This window comes from Sinohyriopsis cumingii, chromosome 15 (assembly GCF_028554795.1).
Source record: "Sinohyriopsis cumingii isolate HCF-2022 chromosome 15, ASM2855479v2, whole genome shotgun sequence".
In the NCBI taxonomy this organism is placed as follows: domain Eukaryota; kingdom Metazoa; phylum Mollusca; class Bivalvia; order Unionida; family Unionidae; genus Sinohyriopsis; species Sinohyriopsis cumingii.
The window spans coordinates 76947635-76967093 of record NC_142975.1 but is presented as its reverse complement, the minus strand read 5'-3'; the positions used below and the strand labels follow the sequence as shown (position 1 = coordinate 76967093).

General features: G+C 34.3%; 1 protein-coding gene across 1 annotated transcript in view; it reads left to right on the top strand.

Annotated features, from left to right (window-relative positions):
- Positions 1–19459, top strand: part of LOC149782112 (uncharacterized) — a 108186-nt gene that overhangs the window by 37078 nt on the left and 51649 nt on the right. The window contains exons 5-8 of the mRNA XM_089933551.1: positions 6029–6191; positions 11932–12062; positions 14023–14095; positions 18610–18776. Of these exons, the coding sequence (XP_089789677.1) occupies positions 6029–6191; positions 11932–12062; positions 14023–14095; positions 18610–18776 (534 nt within the window). The remainder of the gene's footprint in view (positions 1–6028; positions 6192–11931; positions 12063–14022; positions 14096–18609; positions 18777–19459) is intronic.

Here is a 19459-nt window from a genome sequence, read left to right as displayed (position 1 = left end):
TAAAATTTCCATCTAATGAATCACATCCAGATTCATTGAGACTAGTTTTGTCATTAATTCAGATTCTGATAATGCTTTCTTATACACAGTGTCCTTGAGAATCCCCCACTCATTACTTTGGTTGCACTAATTACATCACTGTTCACTTTTGGTTGACCATAATGAGCTTAAAAAGTTTCCATGTGATCATTACCAGACTGAGGCATGTCCGTAGCATTCGCAGGAACTTGTTAGGTTCCAACAGTGAATGGATTGGAATTCCATGGTCTAGGAATCTATCAATCATGTACATTTGCACGAATAATCGATAGGCTCTGTTCTTTATTTGACGGCAAGTCATTGTCACATGACAAACATTTCAGTTCTATCCCTTTTATGTGACAGCTATCGCACATGTGATAAGCTCATTTTATATGGGCCTAAAATGGGGTGTATCTCCAAGGTACTCAGCTTCCAATGATGTCAAAAATTCTTTAACCTGTTGCTTCATGGTAATGTATGGCAAATCTCTTGTCTCCAACATAGGCTAAGGCCTGTAGTTTTCATTATCATTGTGCTGTTGCTTTGATGTGGTGAGTAGTGCTATCTCAAGCAGTAAAACTAGGACTGACTTATTGTTATCTCATCCAAAGAGATATAAGCCTATTAATTAAAAGAAAAATTAGTATGTAACATATTCTAAGAGACCGATCTTCTAAATTTACCATACCATTTTTCACTTAAGGATTCAGGACCCACTGCTTTTACCAGCTAACTGTGAGCAGTAAAGCCTTCAGGCAATTGAGGTGTGCTTATATGGCAGCACATCTGTTATCCAAGAGAGGAATAATGTGTAAACTACTCACTTTTAAACTAAGTTCAGTTAGTGATACCATTATGAATTGTCTGACAAAGAAACTGTCTCTAAACTAGATATAGTGACTATTGAATTTTACTTAAGTTATTTATTTAACCATTTAATGGATAAAAAGATCAGTAATAATTTGATATGATATTTTTTGGAATATCTTTTGACTAATGTCTGGTTGTTCAGAACATATACCAGTCGAAACCTTTGAGCTGCCAGACAAATACAAAGATTCAAGGAAGCCCATTTTCAAAACTTTTTTGTTGTTTCATCATCATTCACCTTTCATACTTATATTTTTAGAGCAAAACTTGTGATGCCTATCATTTCCCTGTATACTTTGTACATACACACATCCTATATATAAAATTTTCAGTAAATCATTGTCTTACTGCAGACATTTTGATGGTGTGGGGTTGGGGTGTCCATAAACATTTTCGTTTTCAGAGCATGACTCTAAAAGTGTTGAAGATTTCAACCAAAATTGATTTATGTCAAGCGAATTATGTTGAGGTGTCATGTGATACCTCACATTTTCTACATTCACTACTTTGTTACTATGTTACCATAGAAACAAAATGTAGAGTAAATAGTGTGTAGATTGAGAGTTCTGCACTGTGGATGACTTTTGGTTTGTGTCCATCCATTCATCCTTCTCAGAGATTTTTGTAGTGTAATGTAGACCTAATACCATCATTTTATGTTACCAACTGTAGTTTGTGACATGGAAAAAGCAATAAACTTTATCGTTTTACCAGAGCTAGTATTAGACTACATATCCACTGGCCATCCATGTCAGTTTTATGTCTAAAATTTGGGTATATAATTAGACCTGATGGAAATTATCACATTCAGTTTTGTTCCACTGAATACAGAACGTGAAACTGTGGTAGAAAAAGGCTTTCTAAAGAATATCACCATAATTTCTCAGATAATATTTCAAATATTAATATATATTTTCTAGTGAGAATAGAAAATTTAGAAAATATTATAAAGATTGTTTTGGGCTGTATGCATACAGTAGTACAGCTGTATGTATGAGTAGCAGAACCGTATGTATACAGTAGTAGAGCTGTATGTTTAACTAGTATAGCTATATGTATACAATAGTAGATCTGTATGTATACAATAGTTAAAGGTACTGTGAATAGTAATATTTCTGAGATGTTTTTCCATAGGATCTTGTGTAGAATTAGTTTCGCTTCAACCCTCCAAACCATCAGGATTTTCTATACATTGATTTGTTCTTCTGGCCATCAGTAGTCTTTAAACAGTTGAATTTTTTCATCTTCTCAAAAAGGTACTAGACCAATTTAAGCCTAATTTGGAAGGGAGAATGCTGGCTCAAAGAATTTTAAAGTTTCTTTAAAATAATGACAGTCCATCATTGTGGTCACAATTACTAAAAATAGAAACTTTTAAATGAATTTGAAAACACTTCACAGAATTTGACCAAATTATAAAATATCCTGGCATGAAGGCCTTTCATGTTTGTACAAATGAACCAGTCCATTGTCAGATTAATACTGTCAGCCAAACCACTGATCATTTTATGCTGCTAACCAAATCACTATCAGATTAATACTGCCAACCAATCCACTGTCAGATTAATGCTGCCATCCAGTCTACTGTCCAATTTATGCAGCCAACTAATCGACTATTATATTAATAATAACAAACAATCCACTGTCATAGTAATACTGAAAACGAATCCATTGTCAGATTAATACTGCCAACCAATCTACTGTCAGATTAATGCTGCCAATGAATCCAGTCAGTTTAATACTGCCAACCAATCTACTGTCAGATTAATGCTCTCAACCAGTCTACTGTCAGATTAATGCTGCCAACCAATCTACTGTCAGATTAATACTGCCAACCAATCTACTGTCAGATTTATACTGCCAACCAGTCTACTGTCAGATTAATGATGCCAACCAATCTATGTCAGATTAATGATGCCAACCAATATACTGTCAGATTAATGCTGTCAACCAGTCTACTGTCAGATTAATGCTGCCAACCAGTCTACTGTCAGAGTAATACTGCCAACCAATCTACTGTCAGATTTATACTGGCAACCAGTCTACTGTCCATTTTCTTCTGCCAATACTAAAATAAAGAAGAGCCTTTAAACAACATCATTTCAAAAACTGTTCAACAGAATGTTACTAAATTTGCCTGAAAGCTTCATGGCAAGAAGGGCTTTCAAGAATGTACAAATGATTCCAATGAATAATCAAATATTAACATTACTAAAGATAGAAAACCTTGAAACAAATTTTTCTCCAAAACTACGAAACACAGTTTGAAAGAAAACATCCTGGCATTGAATGCTTTTCAAATCTGTACAGTGATCATTGAATATTAAATATGGCCTTAAAAAGGAATTTTAGATGTCTGAAAAAACCCTCATTAAACATAATTCAACTAAGTTTGAAAGCTTCCAGGCATGAAGGCCTTTCAGTTTTGAACAGAAGAATCTGATCTGCCATCAGATATGACTGACATTACTGAAAATAATAAAATCTTTAAACAACTTCTTTTTAAAAAGTTGGACCACATTTGACAGAAAGTATCAATGCATACATCCTTGAAAGCATTCATGGATAGATCCTTGAAAGAATTCCTGCATAAAACCTTGAAAGTATCCATACATAAAGCCCTGAAAGCATCCATGCATGAAGCCTTGAAAGCATCCATGCATAAATCCTTGAAAGCATCCATGCATGAAGCATTGAAAGCATCTTTGCATAAAGCCTTGAAAGCATCCATGCATAAATCCTTGAAAGTATCCATGCATAAATCCTTGAAAGATTTTATGCATAAAGCCTTGAAAGCATTCATGCATAAATCCTTGAAAGCATCCATGCATAAATCCTTGAAGGATTTCATGCATAAAGCTTTGAAAGATATCATGTGTAAAGCCTTGAAAGCATCCGTGCATAAAGCCTTGAAAGCATCCATGCATAAATCCATGAAAGAATTCACTTGTAAAGCCTTGAAAGTATCCATGCATAAAGCCTTGAAAGCATCCATGCATAAATCCTTGAAAGATTTCATGCATAAATCCTTGAATGCATCCATGTATGAAGCCTTGAAAGATATACATGTCATAGATAATTCTGATTATGTTTTATGTTTTATATATGTTTATGTTTTCACTGATGCCTGTGCATATGTTCCAGACTTGATACTTTGAATTCTAAAATCACTTAATTATTTAGTGTCAAGCCAGACGCTTTACATCATGTTGTATATACTGTATATATTGTGTACATAACAGATAGAATGCCTCAAGGTAGATTAGTTCTGTAACTAATTGAGTTACGTTCTCTAAATAAAGTCTTTTTTATTATTATTATTATTATTATTGTTATTATTATTACTACTATTATTATTATTATCCAACATCATATTGGCCATCATTACTAAAAAAAAAAAAGGTAAAGAAAACTTTAAATAATTTCCTCTAATCAGAGCTGCTGAACAGAATTTGACTACATTGGATTCAAAGCATTCTGTTTGTAAAAATTATAATAATTTGCCTTCAAAATAACGTGGGCAATTCTAAAACTAGAAAAACAACTTTAAATGATATCTTCTTAGAAATCACTGAACTGAATTAGACTATATTTGATAGAGAATATCTTGCATAATAATCTTTCAGTGCTGAATTCATGATGCTGATGTTATCATCAGATATGAATAAACAGACAGAAAATTGGAGAAATATCAAAAATTGTTTTCATAACATACGGAATCAACAACTTTTAAGTACATTTGTAGAGAAAGCATCATACTGACCTAGAGTCCTTGGCCAGCAGTTCTTTCATTTGGCTTTTAGACTGATGTCAGCGAGGTAAGGTGAGCAATATCAACTCTACTTGGTCTTCTTGTCTTGGTTTTTGATTGAAATGCATAAAAATATTAGCAAAAGCTCTCAGACTGAATATTCAGAATTGGGTCAAAATAGGCATTTGTCCTGAAAGTGACCTACTTTTAAGTCAGTTTTTAGCCCAGTAAGTAGAAACGTATTCCAAATATTATTTTTGTGAAAGTTGAAACTTTTTTCATCAAATGGAAGTCAGATTTACCTATTTTTACCCATGTTAATTAAGATTAGATATTATTCATGCTAGAAATGGTTCTTTTGTTGTATTATCCTTCATACAGAGGTTGTAAATCTTACATTGAATAGCACTATTAATACTACATTACAATTACTTAGCTGTTAAATACGCTGTTATGATATCAGTCACTTGGGCCCCTTGTGGAAGATTATATGTCATCAGGGCACTGCTTGCATGTAGATGTAGTGTTGCACCACAGGAAACCACATTGTTGCTGCTTGCATGTAGATTTGTTGTGCTGTATAGGAACCCACATCACAGTTACTGCTGCCATTGTTGAACTAGCTTCATAATTCATGTTGGCTTTGTTGGATAAAAATTTGACTTGGAACATGTTTTCAGATGTTTGCATGTGAGATTTAGTCACAGGAACCCACACTATTGTTGCTGTTGTTGTTAAAGCTTTCACTTTATGCCATAACTTGGAACATAGGTTCACTAGGGACATGGAAATTAACACATAATTCATTGGTCAAGAGGTCATAGTCATTAGAGTGACATCGCAGGCAAAATAAATAATTTCAGGAATTATAGACCTGTTTCATCTTACCATCTGAAAGATGCATTAGAGTTGCTGTAGTCATTGTTCTTTTTGTTATCAGTATTGTTTATGTTGACAGATGTTGAAATGTGTATTGTATTTATTGCATATAAAGAGTAGAGTACTGTGACCTTTATTCCAGAGCAGTTTCAAATCTGTATCCAGTCTGTATCAAAGGGTTAGGTAATAGTCTGTGTCTAAGTCCTGCATCCTGTGCCATTTTGCATCCATATTCCCTAGAAATTTGCTAACGGTCACACTAATGGCTTTTGTTCTTGGCATTTGGATGAAACTTTGTATGTAAGCTTTCGGTGACATTTATGTTTCATTTCACTTTCTTTAAAAGAACAAAAATCATATTTTGAGTCAAATCCTAAATAACCAGTGAAGGGTTAGACACTTTGATTTCTAATGAGGTTTTACTATTGTGAAAAATGTTCAGAGTTACTGGTTTTATTTATGGTGATGTCTAAAAAATTTTTACCCATCTTACATGTCATATTCCAGATAATGTGAAGGTTGTAAACTGTGATACTTCAGGACAAAACTGTGTCAACTCCTGTATATGTAATTATGAAGGTGGATATTGTGGAAAATATTTTTATCACTGCACAAAATTCCCCAAAGACTGTCCTTCGGAACTGGTACAAAGGGATTGCTCTTGTAAAAGGTAAGAATTTGTATTTATATTTTAAACAGAAAGAGTCATGGATAGACATAAATAAATTGATTTTTAAAATCCACAATTTTTAAATTAGCTCTGGAGTATATCATGTTATTAACAGTCAATCATTTTGCATTGCAAAATTGAACCTTTAATTTGTGACTTTGCATCACATTCATCAAAAGCACTCATCATTACGGATCACTGTCATCTCACCTTTGTCTGTGTGGGTTCGAGTCTCTGGCTTCACTATTGTGGGTACATGAGAAAGTTTCCCAGTTGTTTTTCGTGTGTTGGTGGTTCTTTCTGGGCTTTCCCAGGATTTTCCTCCACCATGGCCACCATGTATGCCTATCTTGTACTGAAATATGGCTTTATATTCCATAACAAAAATGTACTTGGCCCTTCTGTAAACCACCCTTTTGTACAGACTGACCATCTGTTTTGGTCTCTAATATAGCCACTAATCAACCCTCAATATATTTGACATCTCTGTAAAATAGTTGAAATTTTTTTCTGTATTTTGGAGTGTAATATTTATTGGCCAGAAAAAGAAAACCTTAATTTAGATGGCTTCTGCACCAACACAGTCATTGGCTCCCTTTTGTTGCTACACATAATTAACTGAATGAAAATTTTATGAATTGACTATTTTGTTTTATTTGGTCATGAAAATTGTTTGGTTTGCAGTAAGGTTTGTTTTTCTAGAACTCAAACAGTAAACAAAATGCTAATTAATATAGTCTTAGTCCTTAGACAAATTACCAATTTTATCTATATTTTTATCAAATATTTAAAAACTACATTTTAATGAAATACCGACCAATTCTTTTATCTATCTGGTGTCCCTTGAAGATTGTTGGGCCAAAGATCTAAATGTCAGACAATAAAAAATGTTAAATTTTCTTTATTTTTAAATTTTTTAAATAACGTCTGAATCAATTATTCTTTAGTTCACTTTTTGGGTTTCTGGTGAGATCGAGTTTTTCAAGAATATTTGCCCAGTTTTGAGGGATAATTTGCAAAAATGGAAATTTATTTTCGAAATATGGCAGAAAGTGATATTGCAGATTCATATTAGGGTCAGATAAAGCATTAAAATATTTCTTTTTATTCATTTTTCAGTTTTATAAGGATTTTCCTGACTTGTATATAATATTTACCATAAACTACAAGTTAGGACATCCACAATTTTAATTCCAAAGAATCATTGAATAAAATATTCCTATCATGCAGATGGTCATCTGTGCTTTGCATAAGCAAGTTAAATTTAAACAGAACAAAAATGCGATTTGAAACTTGGAATGGTTTATTGATGTTTGTCAAATTTTTAAATGTCAGTCATAAGCTGAGTGTATCATATTATTATATCTGCTGCTAATTAACCTTGTAAGTAACTTGCATTCAAGGTAAGGACCTATCAGTTTTAGGCTTAAAGGGTCAGGGGTCAAAGTCACAGGAACTTAATCTAGAAAATCTTTATGCATAGGAACCTTGATCAGACTTTGTAAATGGTTTGCATTTGAAATAAGAAAATAAAGCCATTGATTTTGGATTCAAAACATGCAAGGTCAGAATCAATAAAGAAAAATAGTTTCTATATGGTATCTTGTTCTTTATCACTGTCTTTGACCAAACAATTTGGGTGGCTTGGGTTTAAGAAAATGTAGACACCAGTTCATTTTGGGGTCAAAGGTCAAGGTCATAGGCCAGAAAAAAAGGGAACAGTTATTTCCACAGCACTATTTAAATCTCAATACCATGTGCCTTGACTAAACTATGCAGATGGTTTGCATTTGATACAAGAAAGACAGATTTTGATTTGGGGTTAAAAGGCCATGGTCAGATGGAATCCCTAAAATGGATATAGTTTCCACAAAATAACTCCACCAACCATGACTGCAAGTTGTGGATGACTTAATCTGAGATAAGGGCAACTTTGGGGTCCATAGTTGAACTATTGTGGTAACTGAGATTGAAAGAAAATGTTTTCTTGCATAATAACATGTTCTGTGTCTAACATAACTGTCCTGTTTTTCCCATATTTGTACATTTTTCTTATTCAATATCAGAAATTTTAATAAAAGAAATTAAATAAAAAATTTCCTTGCAATTTTCTGTTTAGAATATGCACCCAGTTCTGTTCTGAGAGTAAATGTATCGCATGTATATAGAGACATAGAGTTCCAAAATATGATTGGTTCATTTGAAATCGAGGTTACCATGCCAATCTTGAACCAGCAAAGAAAAGAAAACAGAGCTGGAAGGACAGTTGTGCCATCATGTTTAGATTTGTGAAACCATCTAGTAAAGGGGAAAACTTTGTGTTTTGAAAATTGTGTAATTGTGATTTCACTATTGGACATGGCATAAAACCGTGGCATAAAATAGCATGAAAAAGCAAATAAACATCAGTTTCTTGCTTCATCATCAACAACCCAGCCTGTACTTATAGCGTTTATAAATACAAGAGAGAGAGCCTTGATATAATTCGATCAGAAGTTTGTTTTACTTAATTTGTTTTAGAAATGAGCCTAACTTTTTCAGTTGCTAGTGTTGCTGGCAATTTATTTTTCACACTTTTTCCAGATAGTAAAATTGCAAGAAATTGCTTGTGTGCTAGAAAAGTTTAGTTAAAAAAAGTTGCATCAGTGAAAGATGGTGCAGTGGAATCGATAAGTATTGAAAAAACAATGTATGGAAAAGGCTCCAATAAACAACCTATGTTTGAGTGTGTGTTGCATTTTGCATCTTCAGAATGGTACCCGAATGGAATTGGGTGCCCATTCAAAAAATACAGGAGTGCAACATAAGCATGTTTGACATTAAATAATTAAGTTATTGTCCTACTTTACTTACGGTTGTAGTTGTTGTAAATAGTTACCTATGCATTAAAGTTTCAAAAATCAGTATTTGTTTCTGGAAATCAATATTTTTGTCATAAACAGCTCTGGGGATGGCAGCTATGGCCTAATATGTAGACCAGATTTTGTGGATGGCTTGCATTTGAGATGAGGAAGATGCTTATTGATTTTATCTTCAAAAGTTCAAAGGTTAGGGTCATAATAACTCCAAGAAAAATCACTTCTATGTCCAATGCCTACTCTAAAGTTCATTATTAGCTTGTATTTTTGATAACCATTTTGGCCTGCTTGCTTTTGAAGCAAGGATAGAACCTATTGGGTCTAGTGTCTAGGGGTCAAAGGTCAAGGTCAGAGTGGCATATTATGCAAGTTAAATGGGTATTACATCTTTAGGTACATGAGTTTGTCCAAATTTCAGACACTACTTGAAACTTGCCCTTAGTTGTGCACATTTACATTATTTCTAGTATAAAAACTTATAGACTCTCTTTAAAATCAGAAAATACAACATAATTTTACCAGGTTTTTGTTGTTCATTAGTATTCTAGTAGTTGTCAACCTCTGACCAGGAACTTGTCCATATTTTATTTTTATTTGAGTTTATATTATTAGGTTCACAGTAATGTTATCCCTCAACTGTCAGATTACACTTTCCAAGTTAGCATCTAACAATTGTGATTGGTTTTTGATTCTTTAAACTGACCCAGTGGGAACATCCTTTGCTTTTTCTATCAAGTCATGGAATTTATTTGCTACTTCATGGTCAATCCCACAAATCATACAATGAATATATGCCAATATTTGCCATTCAGACCACCTTGGCTATGTACAAAATAAGATTTGACAGAGTTGTTATGAATGCATTTAACTGTTTTGGCATTCAGTATTTATCAGTTAATACAATCATAGAAATAACTAAGATTGTTCCAATAGATAGCACTTTCTTTTCTGCAAAGAAATTTCTAGCAAACAATATCTGTGATTTTTTTCTGTAAATTACTATGCTTACAAACAACTGAGGCATATTTTTTTCATGGAAATAGCCAAGGTGGTCCAAATGAAACCTCATGTAATTCACCACCATTGAGCACTGTTTGGAATTACTTTTGTTCACATTTCACAATATGGCAGCGGGAGGAGACAAATTCACGATTGGAACATAGTTGGCCTTTTCTTTCACAACATTTATAGTGCACTCTTCTGGTGGGAAATCACCAAACTCCTCAATTTTATGTGTTCATACAGTTACAACTGAGGTTATTTCTCAACTTGACAGAAATAGCCAGGCAATGTTCTGATTAAAACTTACCATATTCCTTTATCTAAATTTAGTGAAAGAAACAACTGTCATACAAGTCACTGAAAAAGCATATACAAGATCACAAGCATTCATTGTTGCAGACCAAAGGTGAAAGAAACCACTATCATATGTTGGTGTGTTGACAAAAGATGAACATTCGCGAGTCTTGTTTCATTGTGGTTCATGCTGAGGGGCTGGTAGCATAAATGGGGATTATTTAATCATATAATTGGTAGTATACACACTTGGATTAGTGTGGCCTTTACTGATAGCAATGATCCATTTCTCGACTACAGAGAGGCAATGTTCAAATTCTTACCAGTGACAGGAAAATATAAAACAGTTCATTGTAACTTTTAACATGATAATTTTTTTAAATAGTGTTCATTGGCTTGAAGAGGCTTTCACATTAGGAAAGATGGTTGCCCAGCATTAACTTGTAGTTGTCACAGGCAACTGGGCAGTGTATTTTTCTATCTATATCATATTGGAATTTTTTTTTAACCTGTCACAATAAACTATATTGTTTCCCATTGATAGAGCCATAATCATTGGTATTTGGTATTTGCTTTTGGTATATGAACAAAATCATATAGATAAGATTGCACATGGTCTGGGTGATCATTTTATCATCTTGTCCAGAAATACAGCCTTGTGACTATTAATATACCAAGGACACACGTTAGCTGAGCTCATGCAGCTTTTTTAGGCAGAGAACTGGAGGTAGGCTGTATCCTCAGTAAACCCAGCTTAACAATTCAGTTGTACATGGTTTCAAATAAATAAATGCCAACTTTAGAGATTGCCAAGTACTGCCTTTGAGGTGCAGGAAACTAGGAAAATTGCATGCATCCCATTTTTTTTACTAGTGTTAATGATGAGTTGCTGTCTTTCCTGTGGCCGTACTTTTTCCTACTTTGCCTGTAAGACTCCCTGTTTTCCTTTCTTATTCCAAAATGGAGTGCTATCCCTACATTTTACCAGCATTTCATGTTGAAATCAATTACACACTGCATAAATTGTCATTGCACCACAAATTAATATATGGAGCCTGTAATTTGGATCTGGATGTTTAAGTAGATGGGGCAACCTAGATTAAGCAGGAATTAAGTATGAGTAAAGGTATACTTTTGTTTATGTTTACATAGGCAATTCAATTAAAGTTTTTTTTTAATTTATGTAATATTCATACTATTTTTCTTTATAAAATATCCCTATTTTCCCAATTTTTTAAAAATAAAAAAGGAACGTAGTTTGTCCCTGCTTTTTTCATAAAGGGTTGCTGGAAAGGCTGGAGTTAATGGCATTTGTCCATCAGCTGACAGTGCAAGAGTGAGCCAGTATTTCCTATGACTACATTACATGTATTACAAGAATTGTACCTATTTCACTAAATGTTTCCCCCATGATTTATGAAAAACCCACATGATAATAATCTTCTAGAAGGTACTTTGAAAGCATATTTATTGATAAAAGAGGATATTCTCTGAAAATATCATTAGACATAAGAAGAACAATGTACCAGGTGATCATATTCATATGATAAAATTTGAGAAATTTAATTAATTAAATTAATAACTAGGTATCCTCCACCAAGTTTATCACCAGGGAGTGCCAGTGACAAGCCAGGGCAAACGATCATAACTACACTATCCACTCTATCAGCATATGGAGGTTCTAAGCCGACACAAGAAAAAGGCGAAACCACAGGGGGTGAGCTATTTTTCATTTCATTCATATTGCAAATTAAAAAAATGTAAGAGGTTACATGAATGGATTGAACAGATTTGTTATTTTAATTTAATACATTCAGCACACTTGAAGCTAAGCCCATACACATCACAGGCAAAGAGGAGGAAATGGGAAGTGGGTGGGGTTATTTTGGAAAAACATTTACTTCTCGTTTCTCATCAGATAGGTTTTAATAACCTCTTGAAGGGCATTGACACCAGAGCTCTAAAATGAGCATTCAGTGTTGAATCTCGGGAAATTTATGCATCAGATTCTGAGTTACGACAGTTTCCTGATGACAAATTTGACTTTTGTCAGAGTTAAGGTACTTGGTTTGAACTCGTAGTTTTTCCACACTGCTGGAAGCTGATGTGCCAATACAAGCGGCCTTGGTTTGGCATGGTTTCATGCATGTTCTTCTTCTCAAAATAAATTAGTATTGTCTCAGTTGTGGATGACAAATATGGTATGGTTAGTTTTTAGCATAATGTCTGGTGAAGCTTGTTAATGGATTCATTTCAAAATTCGGAGATATTATCTTGATGGCTTACAGATGTGCATGTTTCTTGTTTGTTACAATCTGATTTTTGTTTTTGAAAATCAATCCACACCTTTTCCCTTCCTACCTAATACCTGGCAGTCAATAATAGCACTTGATTGATTTGCTGATTAACTGTAATATAGATATTGCATGCCACTAGGACAACTGATTATCATTCTTATTTGTATTGGTTGAGTAAGAAATTTTAAAATTTCAACTAATTCTACATATCTTAGTATTTGTTTTACATCTGTCTGTACAATTAATGGTACTTCTCTTGTTTTACCATAGCCTTTGTAAATGGTACTTTTTAAGTGCAATATAAGCTCAAGTTAGGCAAACTAAATTGACAGGTGAAAATGCTTGATTAGAATTAAATGTATATTGTCAATACATATTGGTTATCGGACGTTGACTATCCTGACACATTTCAGACACAACTGAGCTGCCAATAAATAACACTAGATAACTTTGATCCATATTTTAGTCCTGAGGATGTACTTTTTTAATCGTACTAAATATTATATCAGTATTGCACTACTTATTACCATAATTACTTAGTAGACTGATAATTAGGGAGATAGATTTTCTTGTATTCATGAAGATTGTATGCATGTATAAATCTCTTGGATAACTAAGCATTTAAATATTTTGAAACTACATGTACAGTGGTCCTCCTCTTAGAAGACCACCCATTTTGCTTTGAAGAGTTGGCATTATGACAGAGGTGAGCTTAAGTGAGGGGGACAGAATGATGAAACTATAGTATTTTAGTATTGGACAGATGGATATAAATATACTATTTTAGTATTGGGCAAGGTGGCCTTTGAAAAGGGTGACCTCTCATTGAGAAAGGTCTCAGGAGTAGGTCCTCTGCATGTACAGTGTATGGAGCATAGGTGATTTTTCAGATTCAGAGCAGTTCACATCATTTGTCACTTTTTCTGCAAGTGATATACTGTACTTGTATAATGTACAGTGTATATTGTATAATGTACAGTGCATACCATATAATGTACAGTGTACTCTTGGTATTTGGTTGATAATCTGAATATGTCTCTGTCTGAAACTTTATGCCCACTTTAATTTACAGCATTCTTGAAAATTCAAAGTTGATATACTCTTTATTGATATACATTTTGTAGGTATACATTTGCATGGGAATATGAAATATGACATCTTCATTGGTACTGATCAATTGATCATTTGTGGCAGAGATTCTGTTGATCTATGGGAAAATAATTGTTGGTTGGCTCTTTAAATTCATGATTTGTTGCAAACATGGACTCCACAAAAATTGTTATAGCAGGAAAAATAATGAATTGACAATATGCTAATAATGGCTGAATTGTTTGCAATAGAGAAACGATATTATTATCTGTATAATATTCTGTTACCCAGGTACAGGTGCTGACAACAGCAATGGAACTGTGCCTAATAGTGGAATCGGGAGTCTACCAGACCAAATATCAAGGTAATTCTTAATTTAAGGGAGAAGAAAAACAGAAAAAGGAGCAAGTTATTTTTCTGCTTTCTCTCTCTCTAACTCATGTATATATGTATAATGTGTGTGTGAGATGTGATAAAATATCTGTTGCTAGGCACATCGTGTTCTTAGTGGCTAATAGCAGTTTTGGTCCTCCATGCTTGCTTGCCCCATACATGTACTTGCCCTATACACATACTTGCCCCATACATATACTTGCCCTATACACATACTTGCCCCATATGTATACTTGCCCTATACATGTACTTGCCCTATACACATACTTGCCCTATACATATACTTGCCCTATACATGTACTTGCCCCATACATATACTTGCCCTGTACATGTACTAGCCCTATACATGTACATGGCTAGCTTATGGTCTGTTCTGTCCTCCGTCATCTGTCCATCCACTAGAACATTTTTATTATCACTACTCTTAATTTTCATGGAGAATTGTCTTGAAACTTTACACACACAAACACACATGCACACACTGTTCATACATCCAATTTGGACTTGACAATGGCTGTCTTGAGAATCTTGTTATTGCCACTCTTTTGAATGGATGGTCATATCAACAGGGTGTTTTCATTGAAATACTTTTTTTTAATGTCTAGTTGGTTGTAGTTATAAATGGTGCTAACCTGATCTCCAACATGACTGCAACAATGGTCATCTGGAAAATCTTATTGCTACTTCGCCTAGATGGCTTGAAGGATTGTTGTGAAACTTACACATTTATCCCATGGTGTAGTTGGTCCTCAATGAAAATGATGCTTGATGGACATCTAATATGGCCACCACAGCAGCCATATTAAATGTTATTGTTATAGTTACTCCTTAAAATTGGAAAGTCATATCAACATGGGGTTTTCACCAGAAGACTTCAGGGCCCCGAGTGTTGGAGTGGTCTAAAGCACTCACCGTTACGGATCACTGCCATCTCACCTCTGTCTGCATGGGTTTGAGTCTCGGGCTCAGCCAATGTGGGTATGTGAGAAAGCTTGCTGGTAGCTTCTTGTGGGTCGGTGGTTCTTTCTGGGGTTTTCCCGGGTTCTTCCTGCACCATTAATACTGGCCGCCATGTATAGCATTAAACCCTGTAACAACAATAACAACCAGAAGACTTCTTATAATATCTTGTTTGTCCTTAATTAAAATAGTGCTGATCTTACTATTGCTACTCCTCTTAAATACAAAGTCATTTTGACACAGGAGTTTTCATTAGAAAAATTCTCTTGGCATCTAATTGGTCCAAAATGAAAATGAAACAAACTGTCTCTCAGTCTTAACATATATCTTGACATTTCCCAAATGGACGGCTATATTAACATGAGGTTTTAGCAAAGACCTTTTATGATACCTAGTAAGTAGTTGGTCCTAAATGAAACTATGCAAATCATTTCTCCATTATGGCTGCCATGATGGCTGTCTTGAAAATCTTGCTGTCACTACTTCCCCATGAACAGATGGTCATATTGACATAGAATTTTCAGAAAAGACTCATAATGATGTCTACTTGGTCCTAAATATAAATGGTGCCAGTCTGATATATAATATGTATCTCACAGCAGCAAAGTTTGAAAATCTTGTTATTGCTGAAGAATATCAGAGATGGTTTCGTTAGTGAGCAGTTTAAATGAAGAAATAGTCTCATCTTGAATTCCTGAAAATTATTTTCTCTTTAAGAGACTCATGTTTGCAGCTAGTATACAGACTCATGAAACTTGGTGAGAAATGCATCTGTCTGAGTAAAACACCCAGATCACAAAAGTAGTTCACTGACCCATGTTTCATGCTTTACTGAGTTTGCTCATATTTTGTGCTTTAAGGTTACTTCTTAAACTCTGTTCATGTTAAAATCATCAAACTATATGATTATATGCATCTTTATTAGCACAATGCCTTTACAACAAGATATCAGTGTGACTTACATAAAACCTTTTTCTGGCTTCAGTTATGTTTTCACATTTAACTCATGACCAAATATGTTGTTTGCGCTCTGTATAAGTACTGCTATACCTAGTTTCATGAAACTTGGTGAGTGGATGCATTGTGACAAAAGTAGGTAACTGTAACCAATATTTATGCTTCACTTGGGTTCAATCGCAAGCATTGTTCATGCCTGATCATCAATCTTGATGATTGTATTTCTACTAGTAACACATCTTTATAATATAAAAGGTCAATATGACCTATATTTTGGATTTTATTGGTTTGTTTTTGCATTTATTCTCATGAACACATCCTGTATTATACTGTATAGCTGGAATCATGAAATTTGGAGAAAGGATTGAAGATTACTCCATCCCTGTTAGAAAAGTTCACTGTGACATTAGTTCATGCTTTATTGACATTACATATTTGTTTTTACTGTTGATGCTTGACTCATTAGATAAGATGATTGTATGATCTCTCTGTTTTTAATCCAGATGAAAAGGTCACTGTGACCTACTTCTCACATTTTACTGCCTTGGGGTAAATTTTTGCTGTTAACTCATGACCAAATAGGTTTTCTGTCTGCTGTCTACATACTGTCCTAATAAAATCAGGATTCATTGTGAGGAGATGCATATTGGGTTAATTTTTTGTTTGATGTTCATTTCTCATTGCTACAATTATGAAATTTTTGTGGATAGCCATATCTCTTACAGCCTCACCTTAATAACAAAAGTTCTTCGTGAGCTCTATTTCATTCACATACAGTTTGGCATGTTATATGCATACTATCCTACTAAGAATCGTGAAACTTGGTAGGTGGATGCATCTTGATAAGTTCTACAGCCTTGTTGCAAATAGATGTCTCTGTGACCTATCATGATGCTTCAGTGGCTTTTTTGAAATTTTATATTCAGAGTTCATTTTTGGGAGGCTGCTAATGTTCCAGTCATGTAACTTGATGATTGAAAGTGTCCCAGCCTGTTACTACAACAGTCTTACAACCAAAGGTTGCTGTGACCTACACTTTATGCTTTACTAGCATGGACCAAGTATTTGTGTTCATGACGGCATAGTTTCTTCTATGCTATATGCATCCTAGCCTATTAAAAAGGCCCATTCTGTCCAGTCCAGTTAGAGTAGAAATCACTATTCAGTGATAGATATTTCATAAATATGACAATACATTGTATATTGTGCAAAAAATTGCTCTCAACAGGTTAACTGCTATGTACATATGAATGAGTACAGGAATGAGATGAGTGAACTTTGCTGCATGCTTTTAATGCGAGGTCTCATTTGTTGTGACTGAATTATTAATTAATTGATGCATTAACCTTGCTTGTGCTAATGGCTGTCACTACAAGATTACTCAAAGCATAACTTTTACGGAGTTTAAGATGAGGAAGAGATATCAGCCTCTCAAGCAAATTTTAAGGACAGTGATTTAAGGAACAAATGATGCAAAAACAGCATCAGTCTGTAGTTTTTAAGACTCATTATAGTACCTCTACTTACATATCTTTGGAAAGAATATTATTTTTTATTGTTTTATGTCTTTTATGCCCAATTACAGTGTGTATTTACTTCGGTAGCTTAGCTGGTTGGTAGGTAGGTACGTTAGTATTTGGTTTATCTGTATGTTGGCACAATATTGGCTATATAGTGCCATACAAAACTTACATTAAATTTTTTTTAAAGGACATGAAGTTAATTTGTAAAGAGAAAACAAATTGCAAAGCAATCTTTATCAGAAAATGGGCCAGCATTTTCTTGTCAGTTGTGTACGCTTTCAGTGTTGTCTGGTTTAAATTTGGAGAGGGGATGGATTATCTTTACAAAAATATTTCTGAAATAAAAAGATTCCGTATTTAGACTAAGTAGAAAATAGTGGTTTTTTTTATATCAAAACATGTGCTTTTCAGGGGAGAAGTATATTTTAAAATTATCTTTACCTTGACCATTCTCGTCAAAACATTTGATGCTTTGCAACACATACGGCCAAAATCAGTGATAATATGTGAGTGCTAGTTCATTGACAAGTCATAGTGATGTCTTAAGTCTGTCAAAAGCGTTAACTCTCTGAACAAGAGTACATACAAAGTTACTGCACATTGTATACTTACCCTGTGTTTAATAATCATCTGTATAGGCACATTTTTGACTGGACATGATTGACTAACAGGTCAAGGTCAAGGTATGGTCAAGGTTAAGGTATCCAGTCTTGAACAAAACTTGCTGTGTAGAAACCAATATTTTTATAAAATCAGATTTGCCATGACTGTGACCTCTGTCTGTTAGACCCTTGAATCTAGAAGTTTCTTTATTACCCTATGTACACAGAACTTACTCATGAACAAATGTTATTCTAAAAAAAACAAATTTTTCTTTGAGCCTTACTTGAAATATGTTAAAAGGCAGCACTTGATAGCATCAGTTTCTGTTGTTTTCTGCAGCCTCAAAAAGAAGCAGATAAATTGGATGCCCTCTCTTTTGATCAGAAAAAGATCATGCATCATTTTATAATAGACATTTAGTTTTGGATTTTATTTTTTTCAGCAGTGGCATGGGTCTGAATGCTGCACTAATTGCCATTGGTGTTGTTTTTGTTGTTGGAGTAGTAACAGTTGCAATTTTGGTGCGTGTCTTTCGCGGGCACCTGGAGAAGTGCCTGTCAAAATATAGAAATTTCTGTTGTGAGGAAAGATCAGCCGACTCAGATCCAGGTGAATACAATTTTGTTTTCTAATTTGTTATTATTATCCCCAAGATAATGATGTTAGTAGGAGATAGAAAAATGTCATTGCATTCATCATACTTGTTTTTTCTTCATGTACATATATGTTAGGAGAACATTCACTGCCTTGCAAAACCGCTCCGGTGGCCTAGTGGTTACAGCGTCCGCCTCAAATGCGGGAGGTCGTGGGTTCGATCCCCGGCCGAGTCATACCACAGTCTTACGAAAATGGTACTAACAGCTGCCTCGCTTGGCGCTCAGCATTAAGAGGTTAGTGTTAGGACTGGTCGGCCCGGTGTCAGGATAATATGACTGGGTGGGACATCATGCTACATGTCTGCGGCATGATGCCCCAGTGCTAGACATCACTATAAACTGCCACACTGCAGACATCGTAGCAATATGACTGAAAAATTGTTAAAGCTACGTTAAAAATCCTAATCACACACACACACACACAAAACCTGAAGGCAATATTTATTTATCCTGTCCACAAGTTTACATGTCCATAAATTTAAGAGTTACTTCAAATTTAGCTCAAGAATTGCACAGTTAGCTATTATGATGATATCACTTATTCATTTTGTGCATGAACTGGAGCCCTTCTGATCAAGATTTTGGTTAATGTGGAATATATATGTACCAATGAATGAAATAAATAAAATAAATAAA